The sequence below is a fragment of the Dendrobates tinctorius genome, unplaced genomic scaffold (genome assembly GCF_039654945.1).
Source record: "Dendrobates tinctorius isolate UK_male_01 unplaced genomic scaffold, ASM3965494v1 ptg000098l, whole genome shotgun sequence".
Taxonomy (NCBI): Eukaryota; Metazoa; Chordata; class Amphibia; order Anura; family Dendrobatidae; genus Dendrobates; species Dendrobates tinctorius.
The window spans coordinates 18,668,048-18,694,550 of NW_027361766.1; the positions used below are offsets into that span (position 1 = coordinate 18,668,048).

General features: G+C 41.9%; 1 protein-coding gene across 2 annotated transcripts in view; it reads right to left on the reverse strand.

Annotated features, from left to right (window-relative positions):
- PIK3C2B (phosphatidylinositol-4-phosphate 3-kinase catalytic subunit type 2 beta) overlaps positions 1–26,503 on the reverse strand; it is a 133,252-nt gene that overhangs the window by 50,291 nt on the left and 56,458 nt on the right. For both annotated transcript variants that reach the window (XM_073587167.1, XM_073587168.1), the window contains exons 11-15: positions 23,266–23,461; positions 18,567–18,689; positions 13,415–13,582; positions 10,124–10,232; positions 4,327–4,469 (exon numbers count right to left, since the gene is read on the reverse strand). In XM_073587167.1, the coding sequence (XP_073443268.1) occupies positions 4,327–4,469; positions 10,124–10,232; positions 13,415–13,582; positions 18,567–18,689; positions 23,266–23,461 (739 nt within the window). The remainder of the gene's footprint in view (positions 1–4,326; positions 4,470–10,123; positions 10,233–13,414; positions 13,583–18,566; positions 18,690–23,265; positions 23,462–26,503) is intronic.

The window sequence follows — 26,503 nt, forward strand, 5'->3', positions numbered from 1 at the left end:
TAAATGCTGCAGACCCCAAATTTGGGAACCCTTTCTTCTTGTCCCCCGCTTTCTGGAGGATGTCGTCTAACGTCTCCCCAAAAAGGAATTTTCCTTCACAGGGGATTGAGCACAGTTTCATTTTGGTCTGTAGGTCCCCTGGCCATCTTTTATGCCATAGTGTTCTACGGGTTGCATTTGAGAGTGCTGCTGCCTTGGAGGATAACCGGACTGAATAGGACGATGAGTCCGCTAAGAAGGCAGCTGCTCCCCTTATTACTGGGATAGAGTCTAGGATTTTATCCCTTGGCGTCCCTTCCCTTAGTTGTTTTTCAAGTTGGTCAACCCAAACCATTAGGGCTCTTGAGGTACATGTTGCCGCTATGGCTGGCCTGAGGTTACCTCCAGCTGATTCCCATTCCCCTTTAAGAAAGGTATCTGCCATTTTATCTAGGGGATCCCTGAGGGTGCCCATGTCCTCAAAGGGAAGGGCGAATTTCTTTGAGGCCTTTGCGATGGCTACGTCGAGCTTCGGGGCTTTATCCCAAGATGTAGATGCCTCTTCCTCAAAGGGATATTTTCTTTTAAGGGAAGGAAGAGTGGTGTTTTTCCTGTCCGGTTTATCCCATTCTTTTTTGATTAGGCCCTGAACATTTTCATTTAGCGGGAACACTCTCCGCTTTTTCTGGCCTAGTCCGCCGAACATTATGTCCTGGACTGTTTTATCAAGCCTAGGGTCCAACACCCCCATGGTAGACCTTACCGCTTTCACTAGCTTGTCTATCTCAGAAAGCAGTGACACCCCTCTGTTTCCTCGTCTGAGGATGAGGAACCGGATTCTGAGGTTTTAGACGCGATTTCTCCGACGTCAAAGAGTCTGACTAGGAAGTCACTATTGTGTCTTTCTTTTTTGATTTGTCCCTGTGCTTAAGGGATGTAAGGGCACTCTGAACCTCCGATTTGATTGCGGCTCTTAGGTCAGAGGCGAAATCCGGAGTTTCCTGACAGAGGACTTCTTTTGCACAAGACTTGCAGAGTTTTTTCTCCCAAGATATAGGTAGGGGTCTAGTACAAGTGGGGCATTCCCTGTTCTTCTTTTTCCCCTTCTTCTTTCCCTAGTAAGGGAAAGGAATTCTATTACAATGGTGAACATTCACGAAGATCACTCACCCAGAAGTATGCGGCTACAGGTAGTGATTCGGGAGATGGAGTCAGGTACAGGCTGATCTCCTGGTGGCGATTTGCCCTTTGCAGCTGACGTGCTACGCTGCATGGAGTGACTGCTGGAACGGCCATTCCTGTCTCGTTCCTTTTGGCGATGATGGGGTGGTGGTGCTGCTGCTTAAGCTGCTGCCTGGCTTGCTGCTCCTGTTGCTGGTCGCTATCCCCCATTGATCAGGATCGCTTCCAACCAGGAGTGTTTCTGGCCCCACCATTTTAAATTTCCCGGCGTGTGACATCTCCGCTCCCATCCTGCACCGCGTTCGCCGGGGAGAGCGCTCCTGCGCATGCGCCGGTTCCCGGGACCCGGAAGACTGTTTCTATTTCCGGGGCGGCCGCCATCTTGGTACACCTCTGCACCATGGCGCCGCCCGCATGTTTGCCGGGTCCCTGCGAGCCCCGACCTCCTCTCCGGAGCGGCGGCTCCGACGTCTCTCCCACCCGCTCACCTGGCAGCCCGCATCAGCCCCAGCAGTGGCGGCTTCGGGCACCTCACCTCCCCGTGGCAGGGGCCTCCCCGCTGCCATGCATCAGGCAGGCCGGCCCCGAATGCGGATTACGTCGAACAGGTAGGTATCGTCCTGTGGGTCACCCGTCAGGGACAGGAACCCAACTGAAGACGGAGGAGAGGTACCGCCCTTTTTATCTGTAGATTCCTGTCCCTGAAGGGCGATCCCTTCTCTCTGTGGTGTTGTCATGGGTGAGAGAGAAAATGATGATTAGCAGAAATTCCCATCTCTAAAATATGAGTCCGTGATTATATTTTCTGCCACTTAATCTAAATTTTACATGTTTTATTCTGCTCAGTCTTAACTCTAGGGAATTCTTGTGGGATACACTTGTCAACCATGTTTAAATGGAGTCTGTCATGTCCAAAACTGCTATTTACCTGCAGATATAGGGGCAATCCGCAGGTAAACAGCTTTAAAATCATGTTAATGTGCTTTACTAACATAGCAGGTAGAAAAGGAGAAAATAAAGTTATATTGTCCCTACAGATGATCGCTTACAGTCATTGGGGAGGTGCAGGGAACAGTTACAATCACCGATCACTATACAGGGACAGTGGGTGTAGTCACTCCCCGACACTGATTGACAGCCTGTTCTGTACACACTAGGGTGACCGCAAAAAATCGATGTCGGAATTTTGTCCGTCTGGACCCCACAAAACGATTCCCCTTTCCAGATATTGAGATAGCCAAAATTTGAGCTCGATCAAACGACGTTAACCCGTGCCGCTCGTCGCTCAAAGTTTGAAAAAATCCAAATTGAGGTATTTTAAGATTTAGGTATTTTGCATAGTCTGTTAGACTATAAAGAATGTGACAACAACATTGCAGAAATAGCCCTGACCAAATTTTCGAACCATTTGTGGTATTTGAATGCAGAGTTGGTGGGATTATCGTTTTTTGATCCCACCATTACAGACAATGAAAAGTTGTTAATGGCTAATAAATTGCTCAGTAGCACAGATGAACCATCAGAGCACGCTAGGGTTGTAAATCCAAAAGTTAGGAAAGAAAAATTAAAAGAGGTAGGAAGTAACCGACTTTAACGACCTTCTGACAAAAGATGAAGAACAAAAGCAATATGTCCTGCAAGTTGTAAGCAAATGCCGAGCATTATATTCTGACGTTTCAAAAACTACTTTAACTAAAGCTCTAGAATAGATTAGATAACTATGTAAAATTATCAACTCATGTAGGTTAGCGTGCTCTGATGGTTCATCTGTGCTACTGAGCAATTTATTAGCCATTAACAACTTTTCATTGTCTGTAATGGTGGGATCAAAAAACAATAATCCCACCAACTCTGCATTCAAATACCACAAATGGTTCGAAAATTTGGTCAGGGCTATTTCTGCAATGCTGTTGTCATATTCTTTATAGTCTAACAGACTATGCAAAATACCTAAATCTTAAAATACCTCAATTTGGATTTTTTCAAACTTTGAGCGACGAGCGGCACGGGTTAACGTCGTTTGATCGAGCTCAAATTTTGGCTATCTCAATATCTGGAAAGGGGAATCATTTTGTGGGGTCCAGACGAACAAGATTCTGACATTTTTTCCCCCCCATATGAGATCCGGTCACCCTAGTACACACACTTCAGAGCAGGCTCACAGAATGGCGTGGAGTGATCCACTCTAAAAAGAGCCCAAATAACTGGAAGCGAGCGGCTGCAGGGAGGATAAAACTTCATTTTCTCCCTGTAGCTACTGCTCTAGTAAGGCAGCTAGGCAAAATTCAGACACTATTTAACTGAAGATTAACCCAATGCCTGCAGGTAAATATTGGTTTTAGACATTACAGAATTCTTTTAAATTCTCAGGGAACCAGGGAACTAAATGCATGCCATTATGTGAAAGCAAAATTCTATATTATACTCACTATTCGCTAAAAGCCTGCAGTGCAGAACATCTCTGTTTAATTTCCAATCTTACAAAGTGATACAATATCGCTAAGATAGGTCTTCACTTTATTACTAATGGGTACTGAGAAAGGTGGTGGTCGCAGTGGTTTAGCATTGGTCTGCCCTGCACAGAAGTGCGCTTGCATGGGGCCAGCTGTGGTGTCCTGCACAGTACTTGTCCAGGAGTGCCATTGTGCAAGGAGTAGCGGTAATGGGGTTGTAACTAGTGCTGAGCGGGTATACTCGTTATTTGAGATTTCCCGAGCATGCTCGGGTGATCTGAGTATTTGGATGTACTCGGAGATTTAGTTTCTGTCGCCGTAGCTGCATGATTTGCGGCTGCTAGACAGCCTGATTACATGTAGGGTTTTCCTAACAAACAGGCAATCCCCACATGTATTCAGACTGTCTAGCAGCCACAAATCATGCAGCTACGGCAACACAAACTAAGTCTCCGAACACGCCCAAATACTCGGAGATCACCCGAGCATGCTCGGAAATCTCGAGTAACGAGCACACTCGCTCATCACTAGTAATGCTAAGTAATAACTGCAGCCCTCCATTCTCAACATTGGTGGGAGTCATCTATGCTTTCTCAGATACTGAACACTTTTTATAGCTATGTATCTAAGGAAACTAAAAAAATAGCACAAAAATGCAAACATATTCAGTACTAAGAAAACTCCGTAATCACTGAGGAAGCCCGGTACTTACCAGTATAAAGACTCCTTCTGCATGGCCTCTCGTAACTTGCCTTTATCTTCCTCAGATAAACTGGAAAGTTCGTATTTGGGGCTAAAAGCTTCACCTTCTGGTTTTGTGAATTTGACATCAAAAGCAGATGTTGGAAAGTCGATCTGTAACCAAAATATAAGAGATGAAAGATCTGGATGGGTGAACTTTGCTTCGACTACAGTATAAGGGGATGATCATATCATATCATCATCACTTACTACTATTAATAAAAATGACCGACTTTATTCCGTTTCCTTATATCATTTCCCTGCCTTGACAATAGTATTTAAGTAAACTTGTCAGAATTTAAAATTCAGAAGTAGGAATTCTTCCTTGTCTTGTCTGGTTTTCCAAATTCTTCACTCCATATTGTTCATTATATGGCAACATACGCACTGTCATGGCAGACCTTTATTGTGTTAAGCCCCCGTCACACACAGCGAGATCGCTAGCGAGATCGCCGCTGAGTCACAAGTTTTGTGATGCAACAGCGATCTCACCAGCGATATTGCTGTGTGACACGTATCAGCGACCGGCCCGCCCGCCGGGCATCGCTGATCGTGCTCGAAAGCCCTGCACATTTTTTTTGATCGCTGGTCTCCCGCTGGCCAGCACGCATCGCTGCGTGTGGCAGGCGGGAGACCAGCGATTAGCGAACTGGAGCTGGTATCGAAGATAAACTGCGGGTAACTAAGCGTGCGCATCACTTAGCTACCCGCTGTGTACCTTAGATACCAGCGTGCTGGTAGCTGGTATCCAAGGTAAACAGCGGGTTTCTAAGCTTAGAAACTTGCTGTTTACCTTGGATACCAGCTCCCTGCACCAGCATGCTGGTATCTAAGGTACACAGCGGGAAACTAAACGACTCGCGCGCTTGTTACCCGCGTCGTCGTTGGTTCTGATCGCTGCTGAGATCTGCCTGACAAGATCATATCGTTGTCAGGATCGCTGGTGCGTCGCTATGTGTGACGGGGGCCTAAGAGTGAGCTTCTGCCCTGGGGGGACCATATCCGTGTGCCATAGGTTATGTTCCACCCTAAAACATCACATCATAATGGCATTTTACTACCTTGCACTAGAAATTCAGTGGTTAAAGAAGAGCAGACTGGTTTTATGGTAAGGAAAGTCTAGTTTCACAAAAGAAAAGTCTCTGTTATTAAACTCAAAAGTTCTTTCTCTTAGTTTCCTGGCAAAAAATACACTAGCAGCTGTTTTATATTCATTCTTTTTCCCTTTTTTCTTAATCCAGAGAAATGCTGCTCTATTTCCAAATACAAGAAGTGGAGGACGTGGCACATGCAGCCTTTCTTCAACCCCGACCTGAAGACCAAGGACCAGCACAATTAGGTATTTTTGGCCCAATTATTACTTGTATTACGAAAAAAGAAGTCTAAGATGTTAAGAAATCAGACAAAGGAAAGGACATAATTGCACAATATATGACAGTGTTTCACTGGCTGCTTCAGGTAGTGTTGTTTATCTGATCAATACTTGGCACTATAATTATCAGAGATTTTAGGCATGCCAGCCCTGCCTTAAAAAATACCTTCAGGCAGGGTTTCCATGATGAGTATTTGATGAGTTTTTGATGTTGAAGCATTTGTGCACATATTAGTTAAATGAGGTTACTTGCATTTTTTTTACAGGTGTTTTTATCGCTGTGGTTTGTGTCTCTCGTTGGTGTCATGTTTTAAATATTGCTGCTTAGTTTGATACTTCTTGGAATCTGGCTTTGATTAAACAATATTACTACAGACATGTACAAATTCCGCCAAAACGTGCGTCGGGGTGGACGCCACACAGCTGGGTTCTCTCTATCCTTTCCTTGCAGTAAATCAAGCTAACAATACTTGATTATATTCACACTGTACATAGAATATGACTGTAATTATGTGCCCATATATACGTATATACATATGTGCCCATTGTATATACATAATCAATATTAATATATTTGATTCTGAATTAACATGCTATTCTGGCCCATCACATTACTGATTATATATCTATAAAATAACAAAAACAAACAGGGAACACGTATAATGTGGCAACTAAGAAACCAAATACAATTACTATACAGTTGTCCAATATTTCAAGTACACTGATTGACGGAAACAAAGTAAATTAAGGACATGTTTTCTAGGAAATTTTAGAAGCCAACACTCAGAGCTATGGAAGGGACCCAGCTGTCTACACGCTGGTTATCGACAGCAGAAAAGATTAACGACAGACACTGATTAGTCTCCAGTGAAAGATTTGTTCATGATTCCATTAACCCTTGATCAAGGAACATATCTACTCCCTAGCTTTAAACTGAAATGAATTTGACTAAATGAATTTATGGTTCTTAAAGGGTTAAAAGGAGCTGTCCAGTGAAAACAAGTTATCGCCTATACTTTGGATAGGTAATAACTTACTGATCGGTGGGTGTCTGACCACTGGGACCCACACTGATCAGTTACAAAATGGAGAAGCATGTTGGATGCCCGACTGCCACTACTCCATTCATTCTCTATTGTGGGAAAAAGTCGATCACAGCGCTCAGTATCCCCATAGGGAATGAATGGAGCTGCGGTTTAGCATGCACACTTACGCTTCATTCTATAGAGGATAAAAGCACCCCGTTTTGAAGATTGGCCCAGGTGCCAGCAATTGGATCCCCACCAATGAGCCATCACTTACCCTGTGAATAGGCAATGACTTATTTTTACTGTAAAAAAATTTTTACTGAAGAGCTTTGTGGTTATACATATTTGAAATAGTTAAAGTAGCACCACCTTTTTTTTTTACATACAATAGTCCATTTGCCATAGGATGTTCATACACTTATCAATCGTTGTCTTCTCCTGTTGTCCACATGACCCAGACTTCTTCTTCACCAAGCATATGGCCATAATTCAGACTAGCTTGCTCACACAGCGTCTTATGAGCAGACCGTAGGTGCATACCTCAATGCAATCCTATGACAGAAAGTGACTTCTGATCCACATGTGTGATCCAGCTTGTCTAAATTATGGTCACGTGGTCAACAGAAACCAATTTTGGTGGGAGTCCTTTTTTAATTCCTTTTCTCTTCTAGGCACCTTAAGACTACTTCTGATGAGTGATGACTGGGAGTCCTGCTATGCAGGAAAAAGCTGAAGGGGCCATAGTGCTAAACCAGTACCATTATTCTAGAGTTGGTAAGGGTCTTGAAGTAGGACCCCCACCAATCAAAGTTATCTCATCATAACCTGCATCAACTATGATGGAGAAGAGGGCTAGCTAAACAGCCCCCTTTCTACACATCAACATAATGAGAGGGATGAAGTTCTCCTCTGTGCCAGAGCACATGTAGAAGTAAAGCAGTGCTGACAGCAAGACACCATTGGGATAAATAGTATTGATAATACCCTGCCGAGGGTCCGACTACTGGGATTCCCAACAATTCCTGTCTAAATGGAGGAGTTGCCGGACATGCACATCCTCGCTCCACTCATTCTCCATGGGACTGCTGGAGATGGCCAAGTACAGCTCTCGCTTTTTACCGATAATCCCTTGGAGAATGAATGGAGGAGTGGCTCAAATGTCGGGCCAATGCTCCATTCAGACGAGGCTCAATACAGGGTTCTGGATTGGTGTGGGTCTCAGCAGTTGCAACTCCACCAATCAGCAAGTTATCAGCTACCCACTGGATAGGTGATAATGTCTAAAGATAAAAAAAATAACACTTTAATGAAAGTATAATAGTAAGCTGTATTATTTCTAATTTAACCATTTCTAAAGCGTTTTTGTCTAGGTGGGCATTTTCTTGAAGCCTTGCAGCGGTGCCACCATTTCTTCTGTAATTTTTGTTATTTACACATGAAACCAATCAGATCTTCTCTAATAGATACAGTCATGGCCAAAAAGTATTGACACCCCTGCAATTCTGTCATGTAATACTCAGTTTCTTCCTGAAAATGATTGCAAACACAAATTCTTTGGTATTATTATCTTCATTTAATTTGTCTTAAATGAAAAAAACACAAAGAATTGTCCTAAAGCCAAATTGGAGAAAAATTCCTCACCAAACATAAAAAAAGAGGGTGGACAAAAGTATTGGCACTGTTCGAAAAATCATGTGATGCTTCTCTAATTTGTGTAATTAACAGCACCTGTAACTTACCTGTGGCACCTAACAGGTGTTGGCAATAACTAAATCACACTTGCAGCCAGCTGACATGGATTAAAGTTGACTCAACCTCTGTCCTGTGTCCTTGTGTGTACCACATTGAGCATGGAGAAAAGAAAGCAGAACAAAGAACTGTCTGAGGACTTGAGAAACCAAATTGTGAGGAAGCATGAGCAATCTCAAGGCTACAAGTCCATCTACAAAGACCTGAATGTTCCTGTGTCTACCGTGCGCAGTGTCATCAAGAAGTTTAAAGCCCATGGCACTGTGGCTAACCTCCCTAGATGTGGCCGGAAAAGAAAAATTGACAAGAGATTTCAACGCAAGATTGTGCGGATGTTGGATAAAGAACCTCGACTAACATCCAAACAAGTTCAAGCTGCCCTGCAGTCCGAGGGTACAACAGTGTCAACCAGTACTATCCGTCGGCGTCTGAATGAAAAGGGACTGTATGGTAGGAGACCCAGGAAGACTCCACTTCTTACCCCGAGACATAAAAAAGCCAGGCTGGAGTTTGCCAAAACTTACCTGAAAAAGCCTAAAACGTTTTGGAAGAATGTTCTTTGGTCAGATGAGACAAAAGTAGAGCTTTTAGGGCAAAAGGATCAACATAGAGTTTACAGGAGAAAAAAAGAGGCATTCAAAGAAAAATACACGGTCCCTACAGTCAAACATGGCGGAGGTTCCCTGATGTTTTGGGGTTGCTTTGCTGCCTCTGGCACTGGACTGCTTGACCGTGTGCATGGCATTATGAAGTCAGAAGACTACCAACAAATTTTGCAGCATAATTTAGGGCCCAGTGTGAGAAAGCTGGGTCTACCTTAGAGGTCATGGGTCTTCCAGCAGGACAATAACCCAAAACACACTTCAAAAAGCACTAGAAAATGGTTTGAGAGAAAGCACTGGAGACTTCTAAGGTGGCCAGCAATGAGTCCAGACCTGAATCCCATAGAACACCTGTGGAGAGATCTAAAAATGGCAGTTTGGAGAAGGCACCCTTCAAATATCAGGGACCTGGAGTAGTTTGCCAAAGAAGAATGGTCTAAAATTCCAGCAGAGCATTGTAAGAAACTCATTGATGGTTACCGGAAGCGGTTGGTCGCAGTTATTTTGGCTAAAGGTTGTGCAACCAAGTATTAGGCTGAGGGTGCCGATACTTTTGTCCGGCCCATTTTTGGAGTTTTGTGTGAAATGATCAATGTTTTGCTTTTTGCTTCATTCTCTTTTGTGTTTTTTCATTTAAGACAAATTAAATGAAGATAATAATACCAAAGAATTTGTGTTTGCAATCATTTTTAGGAAGAAACTGAATATTATCTGACAGAATTGCAGGGGTGTCAATACTTTTGGCCATGACTGTATACTATGATCAAATTGAGGAGTCGTTTGGAAAAACATGTGTATGCAGAAATCAGTCTAGTTGACCACACTATTTACGATAGAAGTAAACGGGTTAGAACTTTTACAAAGTTGTCATAACAAAACCTTTCGGATGTTCTGAATGTTTGGGTTAGTTTTCTAACTTTATGAAGAAGAAGATCAAAATGTCCAGTAAAAGATAACTTACAACAAAAATGACAGTACAGATACTAAGCGCCTTGGTTGCACAACTATCAGTTTTACCTGAAGAATGGTGCTGTCCGGTTGGTTCACATTTGGTGTACTGAAACTAGCGCTACCATGTTTTGTAGTTGGCCACAGACCAAGTAAACGACGACCACAGGTTAAAAGTCTAAAGAGAAATTGAAAGAAAAAATAATGTGTGTTAGTGAATCAGAATATACAGTGGGGCAAAAAAGTATTTAGTCAGTCAGCAATAGTGCAAGTTCCACCACTTAAAAAGATGAGAGGTGTCTGTAATTTACATCATAGGTAGACCTCAACTATGGGAGACAAACTGAGAAAAAAAAATCCAGAAAATCACATTGTCTGTTTTTTTTTCATTTTATTTGCATATTATGGTGGAAAATAAGTATTTGGTCAGAAACAAGCAAACAAGATTTCTGGCTCTCACAGACCTGTAACTTCTTCTTTAAGAGTCTCCTCTTTCCTCCACTCATTACCTGTAGTAATGGCACCTGTTTAAACTTGTTATCAGTATAAAAAGACACCTGTGCACACCCTCAAACAGTCTGACTCCAAACTCCACTATGGTGAAGACCAAAGAGCTGTCAAAGGACACCAGAAACAAAATTGTAGCCCTGCACCAGGCTGGGAAGACTGAATCTGCAATAGCCAACCAGCTTGGAGTGAAGAAATCAACTGTGGGAGCAATAATTAGAAAATGGAAGACATACAAGACCACTGATAATCTCCCTCGATCTGGTGCTCCACGCAAAATCCCACCCCGTGGGGTCAGAATGATCACAAGAACGGTGAGCAAAAATCCCAGAACTACGCGGGGGGACCTAGTGAATGAACTGCAGAGAGCTGGGACCAATGTAACAAGGCCTACCATAAGTAACACACTACGCCACCATGGACTCAGATCCTGCAGTGCCAGACGTGTCCCACTGCTTAAGCCTGTACATGTCCGGGCCCGTCTGAAGTTTGCTAGAGAGCATTTGGATGATCCAGAGGAGTTTTGGGAGAATGTCCTATGGTCTGATGAAACCAAACTGGAACTGTTTGGTAGAAACACAACTTGTCGTGTTTGGAGGAAAAAGAATACTGAGTTGCATCCATCAAACACCATACCTACTGTAAAGCATGGTGGTGGAAACATCATGCTTTGGGGCTGTTTCTCTGCAAAGGGGCCAGGACGACTGATCCAGGTACATGAAAGAATGAATGGGGCCATGTATCGTGAGATTTTGAGTGCAAACCTCCTTCCATCAGCAAGGGCATTGAAGATGAAACGTGGCTGGGTCTTTCAACATGACAATGATCCAAAGCACACCGCCAGGGCAACGAAGGAGTGGCTTCGTAAGAAGCATTTCAAGGTCCTGGAGTGGCCTAGCCAGTCTCCAGATCTCAACCCTATAGAAAACCTTTGGAGGGAGTTGAAAGTCCGTGTTGCCAAGCGAAAAGCCAAAAACATCACTGCTCTAGAGGAGATCTGCATGGAGGAATGGGCCAACATACCAACAACAGTGTGTGGCAACCTTGTGAAGACTTACAGAAAACGTTTGACCTCTGTCATTGCCAACAAAGGATATATCACAAAGTATTGAGATGAAATTTTGTTTCTGACTAAATACTTATTTTCCACCATAATATGCAAATAAAATGAAAAAAAAACAGACAATGTGATTTTCTGGATTTTTTTTCTCAGTTTGTCTCCCATAGTTGAGGTCTACCTATGATGTAAATTACAGACGCCTCTCATCTTTTTAAGTGGTGGAACTTGCACTATTGCTGACTGACTAAATACTTTTTTGCCCCACTGTAACTGTATTGTACGCCTAGGAAGCTCAAGAGCAGCAGAGTGTTGGCCATATGGATCGACAGTCACAGAGGTAACCATCTTTAGTAGGATTTATAAAATATAATTGTTGATGGATAAATTGTGAAGTAACCCCAAAATCTATTAAGCCTCAATAATAAGTGATACACAAGTGTGATCGTCCCATGTTGAATTTCAACAACCCAGTTAGTGCCTGGGTCTATAGGACCTCCTCGGAGCAGCCAGATCCCTCCTAGATACCCCACTATTACTCTTATTTACAGGTTTTTTTGTCTGATTTTGAAACAACTTTGCAAAATACCCAATAAAGGCATCCAAAGTTAAAGGGATTGTCCAGGTTTGAGTGAAAAGGCCGTGTGACTGCAGAATTCTGATTTGTAGCAGCATGAGACACGCTCATGTTCTTGATTCCCTGGTATTGCTGGTGTGAGCCAGTGGTCAAATGACCACAAATGAGATTTGCATACATGCAGTCACGTGCCGACTAGATGCTTTCGTATTCTCTCAATTCACTTTTATTGAGAAAAGCCAGATATGACTATGTGGCATGTGGCCACATGTATGCAAATCTCAAACTTGTCGTCATGTGACCGCTCGCTCACTCTGGCAATACCTGGAAATCGAAACAGACTGCACATTGTGCGCTCTCATAATTCAGAAGTCTGAGGTCACAGAGTGCCCACAGACTTGCTCTCAAATCTGGACAACACCTTTAATGGAAAGGATGAGGACTCATTTATTTAAGAACTATCATTCCCGAGTGGAGAACAACTGGGAGGAGTATCCTATCTATGCATTATCTATATGTCCTTATGATACAGGTACAGGAAAAAAACGGTACCAACGTCATCAGTGTTTTGGATCACTGTGCCATCCATTTTATTCCTTTATGGCTTACGGTAAATCAATTCCAAAGATTCTCCTTTGCTTTGCAATGTTAAACACGTACAGCACAGGGACATCACATGGATGACACATGGATGCTAGCTGTGTGCTGGGCGTGTTTTACAGGGACCCATGGACTTGTATTGGCCCTTGACAGCCATGATGCTGGTAAGAAACGACCATGTCTCCGGTTGGATTGCACAGACACACAGTCTATGCAAACCATAGATTATAATGGGTATGTGTGGTGTCCATGAAAAATATGGATTTAACACATATATGAAACACAGACGTGTGAAGAGGGCCTTACATGGACAGACTATTGATATCAATAAGCACCATATGTTTCGTTGGTGGCGAATTAAACATTTCTTGGAATCCAGCTGAATGGCAATTTTTTAGGTGGGCCCTTATAGAAATGGAACTGAAATACTTGGATGACCCCGTTAATATTTGCCAGTCATTATTCCCTTGGATCACCCTTCATGTAATTAGTCATTTCACTTAATTAATATAGTGATATTAGTCATTCAAGTGAAACTGAGGTAACGTCTTAGGGAAACTAGATCAAAGAATTTGGAGGAATGTGAATGCTTAAAAGAAGTATAATGCTAAGAACGTACTGCCTGAAATTGAACAGGGGAGTGGTGACCCAACCCAGCGGCTGAGGGTTTCGTCGCTGCTTGCTGGCTTCGGAGGAGCTCCCTGGAGGGGGGACTGGCACCGCATGCAGTGTAATTGTTAGAAGAGTCTCTCGTGGCAGGTGGTTTATCTGGACAGGAAAACAGATCCTGGAAAGGAAAATAAAAGGCAGGTAAAGCACAGGTGTCTGAAAATAAACAGGCGACAGATCTCTCCAATGTGATACACAGTACATCGTAGTAAGTCAGCAATCGTCTTCATTCAGAAATCATCATAAATTGCCTCTTTTCCTACATTAATGTAAACATCGTTCCGCTTTTTCCATAGATACCAGCACTTCTGGTGACTGATTCCGCACATAAATCTAAACAAATGTTTCCCGTGTGTCTACACAATTCAATTTGTAGCACTGATGTAGTAACACAGACATGTGGACTTCATTGAAGCCAGGAAGGAAACACACAGAACACATGAAAGCCATAAATGTAATAGTAATTGTATTTCTAGCAGATCATTAAGCAGCTTTATAAATGTACGAGTAGAGCGAAACCACAGCCATGTGTTATCTCATGTGCAAGCAGATGTGGAGCGGTCCTAGGCATCATATGCTCAGGACTGGATGATGAGAAGGGCCACAAAGTATTATATGCACTAATATATAACTATAGATATATTTACTACCTAACTTTTCACTACTGTTCAGGATACACTATATTTCAGCTGCCTGGATGAATATTAGGATCTCTATAATGGTGCAGTAGGATCAGGACCTTCTCCAGGAGAATGAATGGATCACAGTGGACAACGATAACTGTGCATACATAAAAGACACCATGATGATCTGCGCTCACTCAGCCTCATTGCAAACTTCTCACTTTCTTCTTTTTAGCAACAAAACCGTGATATTTTGAGCTTAATCTCAAGCACTGAATTTTGGTGCCTGCAAATGTGACTCAAAGGCTCTTAAATTGCATCAGGAAGATTACATACCCTGGTGTATATACATTTATCTTCCTGATGAATGGCGAGTTGTCTATCATACTAACTACAGTGGGGAAAATAAGTATTTGATACTTTTCCCACCTACAAAGAATGGAAAGGTCTGTAATGACCTGGAAAGAGCTGGGCCCACAGTTTCAAACATTACTGTTAGTAACACACTACCCTGTCATGAACTAAAATCCTGCAGGTCCCCCTACTCACACCAGTACATGTTTAGGCCTGTTTGAAGTTTGCCAATGACCATCTGGATGATTCAGAGGAGGCATGGAAGAAGGTCATGTGGTCAGAGAAGACCAAAATAGAACTTTAAGGTATCTACTCCACTCGCCATTGTCCCAAATGTGAAGCATGGTGGGGCAAACATCATACTTTGGGTGAGTGCACATGCTGCAGATTGGGCTGCGGATTTTGTAAAATCCGCAGGTAAATCCACAGGTCAAAAGACCTGCGGTTTATCTGGGTATTAGCCTGCGGTTTGACACCTGTACAATGGAGCAGGTGTAAAACCGCTGCGGATTCCGCACAAAGAATTGACATGCTGCGGATTTGAAACCGCGGAAAATTCTGCAGCATGTGCACAGCGTTTTTTGTTTTTCATTGATTTTAATGGTAACGTGCAATGCAGCAGAAACTGCTGTGGATTCGCATGGCCAAATCCGCTGCGGATCGGCAGCAGAATCCGCAGCGTGTGCACATACCCTTTGGGGGTGCTTTTTTGTAAACGTGACCGGATCACTGCAACATATTGAAGGGAGGATGGATGGGGTCACGTTTCGCAACATTTTGACCAACAAGCTCCTTCTTTCAGCAAGGGCACTGAAGATGGGTCGTGGCTGGGTCTTCCAGCATAACAATGACCCGAAACACACAGCCAGGGCAACTAAGAAGTGGATCCGTAAGAAGCATTTCAAGGTCCTGGAGTGGCCTAGCCAGTCTCCAGATCTGAACCCAATAGAAAATCTTTGGAGGGAGCTGAAACTCCATGTTGCCCAGCGACAGCCCCAAAACCTGAAATCCCTGGAGAAGATCCGTATGGAGTAGTGGGCCAAAATCCCTGCTGCAGTGTGTGCAAAATTGGTCAAGAACTACAGGAGACGTCTGACCTCTGTAATTGCAAACAAAGGTTTTCTGTACAATATATTAAGTTCTGTTTTTCTATTGTATCAAATACTTATTTCATGCAATAAAATTAATTATGTAAAAATCATCAATGTGATTTTTTTTTTTTTTATTCTGTCTCTCACAGTTGAAGTGTACCAATGATAAAAATTACAGACCTCTCCATTCTTTGTAGGTGGGAAAACTTGCAAAATTAGCAGTGTCTCAAATACTTATTTTCCTCACTGTGTGGGCTCATCTTACAAGGTCCTATGTCATCATCCAAGAAATGTCTTGTTTTGGCCATACGATCAATGCTAACGCATCTGTGTTCATCCTTTCATAACTGTGTAATTATATACTAGGAGATTTTACTCAATCATTATCTATTTTTTTGCAATACGGTGGTCATCTATAATTTTCTTACTATATTTATTATTTAGCATATATAGATGGGTGTGTGGTTTTCCACCGGCAGAAGTGACTATTAGTGGTGCATTTGTATGCATTGTAATGGAATCATTCACGTTTTACTCATGATTAGACATTTACACTACTGTAGATGGTGAACAATATCCATTGATCCCTTAAGCCACAGCAAACCTTTGTGCACTGGTCATTAGCAGCCTTTTATTTATTTATTTTTTTTTACAGCATCACAGGTGGGGTGCATTACTGACAAATAGGAATCACAATAATAGGCACATTATGTTATGGTCATGATGTTTATGATCACAGAAAGCCTCATAATCCCGGAGAATCTCAAATTATACGGAAAATATCCAGTCTCCCAAATGTATTTTCTGTCCTTTAGGGGAACACATTGTAAAAATGTGATTAAAACAAAAACAAAAAATCACACACAGCTGTCAATCCTAATCTTCACATGTTGCCTCTGCAAATACTAAACTACCATATATGCAAGGCCATCTATAATATGTCTAGTGCACGTCTTCCTATGTTCTTCAAACAAAGGGCATTGTGATTGCCACTAGACAAGTAGAAGAACAGAAGCATATTTTATCTACTACTCAACTAAAGTCAAATACCAAAACAAAATGGTTATAGACAAAGCAATGGATGAAAATAAAGTCTGTGTTCACTAAACAATTATGACATACCAGACGAACAAGAAAGCCTGATAAGTCATTAAGATGATTCACCGTGCCCTCTACTACTAGTAAAGTACTTTTCCAAAGCGCTCCAGATCTCTGCAGGAACATATGTGCACCCATAATTTCCCAATTTATTCCAGACGCTCAATTACTACGCGCTGTGCCATTACCTTCCTGCTGACTGGCTGCCCTCCCAATGCCAGGCCCAGTAGGGTTAACCTTGTTAGCAATCAGATCTAAAGCCGTGGGAAGCACTGGGAATTCTCATATCTTGTGATCCCTTTAACTCAATCGCAAGGTTACATCAGGTCCGGCTCAAAAAAAGGTTTCAGATTAGGGACCGTTCTTGGTTATGAGGAAGAAGCCAAGAGTTCTCAGCAGCCACGCAGAACCCCAGATGGTGATACCGGTTACTTCTGTCGCCCATAACAGATAACTAATCCGGACTTTAAAGCTTTTATATCCTGTGGGATTTTACATCCGCCGTATCTCCCTGTTTCTCGGTCTTTTCCTGTCTCCTTGTCTTCTCGGCCTGTCTCACAGAGCTGCTAGGAGGCCATCGGGCTCTTTCTAATTTTATCTGTTTTCCATAAGCTTTCAGTTGCTTCTTACAGGACAGGGAGGGAATAGGGCAAGGACAGAGTCAAATCCTGACAGCTATTTTGGGAGCACAGCTGAGATTTAAGCCCTGTGGGGTGCAGAAAACAAAGGTGCAGCCCAGGCACTTCTACAGGACAAGATTACGATCAGCGAAAGCATTATAGTATAAGAAAGCACAGCAAGTCAGGTCTATGTATTTCTAGTATGCAAGAAAAATAATCAGTTCTCAAACTGAGGAACCCTAGAAGAAATAATACTAGATATGCTGACTGCTGTACGACTCTCAGGAAAAGCAAGAATTGCCGGAACAAACTGTGGTTTGCATTGTTCAGATCTTTGGCCATCGGCACAGCTTTAAGCGTAATATATATCTACGCTGACTTACCATTGTGTCTTTGCACCCTAGTAAAATGGGTAAAAGTATGTTTTTACTTATAAGAATGTATATGTGACTGTGTATTTTGCATTTCCATTTCCTGTGCCTTAAAAGGATTCTGCCAGTAGGATCAACCCATCTATATATAAGCCATAGGCATGTAGGTCACAGAAAATTGAATAAAATTATATCTGCGATCTGATTACGTATTCCCAAGAATAAGACATTTTTCTTTATATGTAAATAAGCTGTTAAGATCTATATGCTGGACATAGAGCTCCCCAAAAATCTGCCTCCAGAGCAGCATTTTAAATGAAAGAGAAAATTAGCAGTGTGAGACATGTAGATCAAGATGTAGATGTCAGTCATTACGTGTCCCACACTAGTAATGCCCCCTTTCATTTAAAATAAGCTCTGGAGGTAGATTCTCAGGAAAGATCTAGATGTGGCCCATAGCCCATTAACATTCAATTTACATAAGGTATTAATAAAAATGTGGAATTCTCTAGAAAAAAGACATTAGATCACATATATCAAAGAATTAATTTATTTATATTCCTATGACCTACATGCCCATATAGACGACTTGACTTGGGAGGGTTGACTTCCTTACAGATTCCCTTTAAGGATAAAAGTACAAGCATTTACAGTGAACTTTCCGTCCATATCACACCAGTAGGGTAAATGGTGTAAAGGGTGGCATAACCACACAAGCTCTGCAATGAAATCAGCAATGGTATTTGGCCCTACAACCTTTCGGGTACACAACTCTTTCGTAAGTGCTGAATTCTCGATATATACATTGAATAAACATATACATCTATAGACGCAATAATGTATCTCTTACAGCATTAAAACCATTGCGTGATTTCGGTATGTCCTTGGCACAGATGGCAGCATAATGAAAACACTTGCAATTGAAAGAAAATTCAAAGTGCTTACATCTGGTCCCAAACGATGAGATGAAACAAGTACTTATATACATGAATCTTGCGCGTTTGTAGGGGACTGCACAGTTCCTTCCCTCCATGACTCAGAGAGCAGGACACATAGAAATCTTCATAACTGGAAGGAGAGAACATACAAATATTAGGACTCTGTGTTCCTCTTGCCAAATTTACCAGAATTTGTAAGATTCCCAGTACATAGCAAATAATTGAACAGTTGTCACAATATATAAAGTCCTAATACACAAGTTCCATATTTTCCACATCATTTTCACTCACACAATACAGTGTACAAGTCTTAGACATCCGTATTTTTATTTCCTGGATCATAAGGTTTCTTGTAGTTGTCAGAATTAGAAGAGTAAGTTGCGCATGTCTAGAACATTAAATGTTATAGAGAATTAATAAAATACGGTTACTGAACAATGCATACACCACAACAGTGATTATATATGTGTATAGTCAAAGACAAAAGTCTTCTTGAGACTGCCAGAAATTTGGGTTTCCACAAAGTGTGCTGCTTTTTATAGCCATTGGCATTAACTCTGTAATTGTTATCAATAGTGATTATCAAAAAAAAAAAAAGAATCAAAAAGCCTCATTAACTGTAGTAACATACTATTAATGGAAAGCAACAAGAGTCCCAAGAAAAGCTAATGAAACCCTACAAAATTACACAACACGCATAAAACCCTAGTATAAATAGTTTAAAAAATAGTTAAATGTAATCAGCACAATGAAGCAACATGAAGTCGTAAATGATATGACGGTAACAAGTAACAGGGTCAATTTCTGCACAATAAATAAGTATAAATAATCTAAATTCATAAACTACATAGATCGAGCCAAAAATCAATTCATAAATAAATGCAAACATAACCCATAAGCCTTTTGACCTTCAAAGCAAAGCCCATGACAACCATGAACCATGTATGCCAAACAACACACTGTCCAGCACCTGACACACATTTCACGTGCTGCCTCATCATTAGACCAAATGTTATAAGGGTAGATCAGATGAATTGCAAAATCATCAAAATCATACCTTGCCATGAAAATTAACTTCAACTCAATAACCCCATTTCCGCTGAATTTAAACTCTGCCACAAAATGATCTGCTTATATCATTGCAGTGATTTTCTCGTTAGCTTGGAAGAAAGCGTTAACAAGGACAAAGCAGCTAATATCACTTTGTCATGCCAACTGAATTATAAGAGCAGTCTGGTTGCTTTAATAGGGATTTAGTGACTTAAATTATTATTTTCTTCTATTAACCATTCTACCATAATAATAATAACAACAACAACAACAATAATCTTTATTTATATAGTGCCAACATATTCCGCAGCGCTTTACAATTCAACTTCTAACAAAACATGTGCAGTCATCATTGCTGTTAATGAAAATAGATTTACAGGCAAGGACATTGCTGCTTGTAAGATTGTCTTTAAATCAACCACTTATCAGATCATCAAAAACAAGGGTTTAATTGCTGTGAAGAAGGCTTTCTGGCAACCAAGAAAGTCCAGCATGTGCAAAGGCCATGTCCTAAATAGGATTCAGCTACAGGATTGATTCAAATAAAATGTCCAGTTAGACAACTTTTTAATACAGGAGCCTGGACATTTGTTTCACCTACCTTACAAATGCTCCACATGGTAAATAGACAATGATAAATTAAGCAGTGTTCTGTATAAAGACTGATCTTTATTCTAAAAGCCATTGAAAGGATGTCCATGGTAACTCATCAATTCAGAGGTGTATAGTGGCATTGTAACAGAGCCCTCCACTCACATAACCACTATAACACCAGGTCCTCTTAGACATCTAGGCCCGGATTATAATGCCACTTATACACTTTTTGTAACTATGTTACTGTATCACTGATATAGTTGGCACAAACTAAAACCCAGCACTATCATCTTTACCTCTCTATATCTTCTTTGGCGGACCTCTACAATTGGAAACTTTTATCCAGGACTAAACAATTGATGACCAGTTCTTAAGCCCCCGTCACACATAGCGAGATTGCTAGCGAGATTGCTGCTGAGTCACAAGTTTTGTGACGCAACAGCGATCTCATCAGCGAGATCGCGGTGTGTGACACTGACCAGCGACCGGCCTCCTGCCGGTTATCGTTGATCGTCCTGGAATGGCCAGGACATTTTTTTGATCACTGGTCTCCCGCTGGCCAGCACACATCGCTGCGTGTGACAGGCGGGAGACCAGCGATCAGAGCGCTGGTAACTAAGGTAAACGTCAGGTTTATAAGCAGCGCTTAGTTACCTACTGTGTACCTTAGTTACCAGCGCGCTGGTGCAGGAAGCTGGTAACCAAGGTACACATCGGGTTTCTAAGTGCTGCGCGCTGCTTACAAACCCGATGTGTACCTTAGTTACCAGCTCCCTGCACCAGCGCGCTGGTAACTAAGTTACACAGTAGGTAACTAAGCGATGTGCATCGCTTGTTACCCACGTGTCGCTGGTGCTGATCGCTGGTGAAGCTGCCTGTTTGGCAGCTCACCAGCGATCATGTAGCGACAGACCAGCGTACCTGACAAAGTAATATCGTTGTCGGGATCGCTGGTGCGTTGCTATGTGTGAAGGGGCCCTTAGAATAGAACATCAATATGAGATCAGTGGGGGTCTAACACCCTGCATCCCCACTGTTAAGCCGAAATCTGTTCTGGAGATAAACAGCTATACTTGGTCAGTTAGCTAATAAGAAGGGGAAGCTACGCAAAGAGGGGGACCTGGTATATGAAGCAGATATCGGCTGATCAGCAGGGGCGCCTGATGTTAGACATGTGCTGATAGGTCATCATTTTATTTAACCCCAGACCCTTTAATGTTACATTACATGCACTGTTCACTGGAATTTAAAGTCTGCATGAAGCTCTACTTCAAGTTGGACATTCCTTGACACTCTAAGCGATGCTGCGTATGTGCAAGCAATTTATAGAATAGTTGTGGAAAGTGTGGGAAGACAAAATAGAAAAGCAAAGCGAGAAAGTAGCCAAGCGAGACAAACCGGAAGGTTTGTAGGCAAATAAAAATAGACAAAAAAAAACACTATGAGAAAGATGTCAGGAACCTGGTATAACTGAGGCATGGGGGAGGAGACCATGGGAATAAATATAAACAGACTGGAGAGGAGGTAAGAGGGGGCACATGGGCTATGGTAGAGGAACAAGTGGAGCCAGTGCCCAGCTGCAAGCCTCCATCTCCACCCTTTCCAAAGAAATTCGCAAGGCAAGTTTTAACAGATTTATTAAGGGAGGGGTGAGGGTGTAGAGAAAAATACCAAAGGTCATGCTCTCCCCTATTTCTACACCTCCTCTAATCTCCTCCTCTTCCCATGGCATAACAGAAAGAATGAAAAGCACCTTTAAACAAAGGGGATCCCCTCCACCCACTTCTTGCCTAGGACAAGAAGAGCAAAGCCTGAAACTGACCATCTGTCACTGCAGTGAGCAGGGAGGGGGTGGAAAGCAGAGAGGAGGGAGAGGCTGAGAGAATGAGGAAGCTATGGGACAAGAGCAGAGAATTCCAGCACAGCTGTGAGCAGGGGGAGCGGCTGAATTAACTGCTAACTATTCATCCCATGGCACTCATGATCAGGAGACAGAAAGGCCGAGAAAGAGGGGAGGGACTGGTAACATCCACCATCTTCATCAACCCCCTGCAGCCAGTGGCTCAAAGTCAAATGATGCATTACATGGTCTGAATTTACAATGTCAGCTCCCATGTAGCGTGCAGGCAGCTCATTCACATTGCACTCAGACTTTACATGGGAGCACATACTGCATGTGCATATAAAATACCAGACTGATTTGTAGTATGCAATAATAGAAAGGTAGTGAAAAAACTCAGCTAAATATAAAAAATGAAAACAAAAAAACAGCAAAAGAAAATGAAAACAATAATAATTATTATTATTATTATATATCCCTATATATGCATATTATTTTATACAGTATGTGGTCAGGCTAGATAAAAAAAATCTTAGTGCTACTAGTAACACAGAGGCACAGCTTCTAATTCTGGACCCTTAGGCTATGTGCACACGTTGCGGATTCTGCTGCGGATCTGTAGCGTTTCAGGCTCTGCGGGTCCGCAGCAGATTTAGGTGCGTTGTACAGTACCATTATTTTCAATGGTAAACTGGAAAACGCTGTGCACATGCTGCGGATTTGCTGCGGGTTTAAATCAGCAGCATGTCAATTCTTTGTGCGGAATCCAAAGCGGTTTCACGCCTGCTCCATTGTAGAGGTGTGAAACCGCAGGCTAATCCGTAGGTAAACCGCAGGTCTTTTGACCTGAGAATTTACCTGCGGATTTTTCCAAATCCGCACGGAAAAATCTGCAGGACCTAAAACTACGTGTGCACATAGCCTGATGGAAAATATGTGCTAGGCCACAGCTATCATCTATTTTTACAAGTGGTAAGGACCTCAAAATGTAGACAATCCTTGTGCCCTTATAGTTATATAGAAAATTAGTATTTTTCCTTATCTTTTATACATTTCACCCACGGACATGAGATTCCCTTGGAAAGATGACCCTGTAAGGACAGGATACTCCATCTGCATCTAGTTCATTACCTGGTGATTCTGTGGAGCACCTGCTGCTGAACATGTCCTACAACCTGTGGAGCTGAACCACAATTTTGATTAGCCACTGCGTGTATCTCACCTGGTGGCCCAAGAAATAGGGATGCGATGCGCTGCATACACTGTGAAGGCTAGTGGACTTGTAAGGAGTGAGGACGCTTGGGTCATACTTAGTTTGCGTTCAGCATGAAGTGCCGTCTGGAAATCGGCATTGAACGTGCTGCAATACAGATGAACCAGATCCAGGATGGCGGCTGTAAGACTCTCCACCACTTTTTCTGTAAAAAAAAAAAAAAAGTGCACTTTCCATAATTCACATGCACAATGCAAAACTTTAAGATAACATATTAAAGTTTATTATCAGAATTTTTTTTTTAAAGGAGATTTGTCACCAAGTCAGAAGAGGCCCATTTTGTTCTGATTTTATTCCCTGCAGTAGGTACATGGCTCAGTGTGCGGTCTCCATTTCTCCATGCCAGCGTAAGGAGCTGATCCTATCTGATGATACATCTGAATAATTTCCACTGTGTTGTAAAAATGTATCTTTAACTGAAATATTGCAGTGGTTATTGCAGGGGCAGACATATCATTGGTGCAACCTGTGCAGCTACACAGGAGTCCAAAAGTTAAGGGGGCCCACTACTACTTCCAAAGCAGGTAGAATTGTACTTTATTGTCAGGGGACACAACTCCGCTGCCTCTACTAGTCAGGACGGACAATTACGCAATTGACTGACAAGTGATGGACGAGGCCGCAGCTGTTTTTCCTACCAGGCCAGTTATTGGGGAACTCACAGTGAGTGTATGGTATATACACTTCCGATTCCAACATATGATAAAATATACAGATAAGTTACAATATGGGAAGAAAACAGTACAGTATATACAATCACATAAAATAAAAGGGAGAACAAAAAAAAAGTGTTAAAACTGTGTTACAGAAATGGCTCAGAGCTTAGTAGATGGAAGCACTCCGCAGATCAATGGACAGAACCACAGCAAGCTATGTCTTCCAGAAATGACAAAAGACAAAACCCAAACTCTGATTTTTATTAGATCAAGGTTACACCCACATACCTCCCCTTGGTGAACTCATATGAGTGGCTGGTCGTGGGAAGTGCTGTGTCTTGCAACGATTATGAGATCTGCAACTTTCAGGATATCTTCACCCCTGGAAGTCCCAGGTGGAAGATATTATTGTCATGTTTCCCATCATGATTTTAACTCTACAGAGATGAAACATGGCATGGATAGCATCATCCATCTTCCCGATATTAAGTAGGAGGCGTTCGGCCTACTTCGCCAAATATATATCTCCCATAAATATTGGATTGATGCAAACTCCAAAATTCATCACTGACCACTGGCTCCAGAGTGTCTGAGATAATTCATTTGAACAGAGGAAGCCCCTGTACTTCTCTGCCTCTGAGTATATGAATCCCAGACTCGGTGGCTGGTTCTCAGCAGATCCCTTGTTGTAATTACCTGTTCATGGCAGGAAGTCCTACTTCAATGAGGTTGAATTGTTAGTTCTAGAGCACTTCACCTGTTATAATTAATCCCATATGTTCAATGTGAGGATGATATGTGCCCTCTCCATAGATGTCTTTATAGATTTAAAAATTTTTGACTATGACATTTATGATGAGCTCCTGGACTGCAAAGAGCCTTCTTGCAGAGGGGTCTTCTTCTGTCTTTGTCTGCCCATGGGATATTTTTCGCATCATTAATCAGACTTCACACAAATCATATAGATCTGACTATTATATAGTTGTAGCCTGTATAATAGGGAATTACTTTTTAGTAATTTTATCCAATCAGTTTTCCGTATTTCCTACAAAGAGACAATCATGAATTTCCAAATATAAAAAAATTATAAATTTTATTAGTACCAAATATAAAAATATAAACTCCAATAAGAATGATAAGCAAAAGAAACAAAAGAGCAAAATATAATAGTATAAAAAAAAAGTATGGTAGTTTTATATTTTACTCCTTTGTTTCATTTATCCATCACTCCTTATTGGCATTTTTAAATGTTGTATTACCGCAATAAAATGTATACTTTTTTCATATTTGGAGATTCATAACTCTGTGTCCTTGTAGGAAATATACTTAATCGGCCTTTCTCTGCATGTAATTGCTTGATGATGTCCAGGATTATTTTCTTATTGAATCTTACTAATTAGTATTGTTTTTTTTGTAGGTAGTTTGATAATAAAATCACATGGAGCGGGAAAATACAAATGCAACAAACGTTCCCTGGGAATACACCAGGAGAATGCAGTCTTTATTCTGTTTTTTAAAGGCAATCTGTCAGCAGGATTTCACAGCCCAAACTATTCATGTATGCACGTGTAACTACGGTATTTCAAAGAAAAGTTCAGCAATACCTATTCATGGCCAGTCCGTTCCTGAGAAATCAGAGCTTGAACTGATATGCAAATGAGTATTAAAGAGCATGGTAGATCTGAAGCCTCTGTCACTCCAGCTCTATTCCTCCCCCAGCACCCTCCTCCTGCTTGACCAATGGCTCCTTTGCTTGATGTCGCACAGCACAGTGACTGTCAATCAAGCAGGAGTAATAAAGAAAATTTGGCACTCAACTTCTAGAATATTTTTTTGGATTTTTTAATGCAGCCAGAAAATAATAGACGTTTCGGCCTCACTGGCCTTCATCAGTAACAGACTGCAGTATAGTAGTTAATCGCATTCAGTGTGATAGTAGAAGTGACACCATAGTCACTTTAAATGTGCCTGGTCAAGAAGGAGTAGGCAGTGCTGGGCAGTGAATAGAGCTGGAGTGACACAGAATTCAGATCTACAAATAGCTATTCCGCCTCATTTGCATATTAATTCAACACACTAATTTTTCTTGGCCATGTAAACATATTGCTGGACTTGTCTTTGAAATAGCTACACGTGCTTATAAATAGTTTTGGGGAAGAAAGCTTGCTGACAGCTTCCCTTTAGGTAGTTAGTCAACGTGCTCAGATGAGGTGTTATCCGAGCATGCTCGTGTGCTCGAAAAATATGGCCGAGTCCCCGTGGCTGCATGTCTCGCAGTTGTTTGACAGCCACAACACAAATACAGGGATTGCCTAACAAACAGTCAATCCCTTCATGTGTTGCGTCTGTTGAAAAGCTGTGAGACATGCAGCCGTGGGGACTCGGATATATTTTCGGGCACGAAGAAGACGCTTGGTTTGCACCCGAGCATGCTCAGATAACACCTTATCCAACTACGCTCGCTCCTCACTAGTAGTTGGCATAACAAGTTGAAAAATAACCTGGTGTCTGCAGTCAAGAAAAGGACTTTA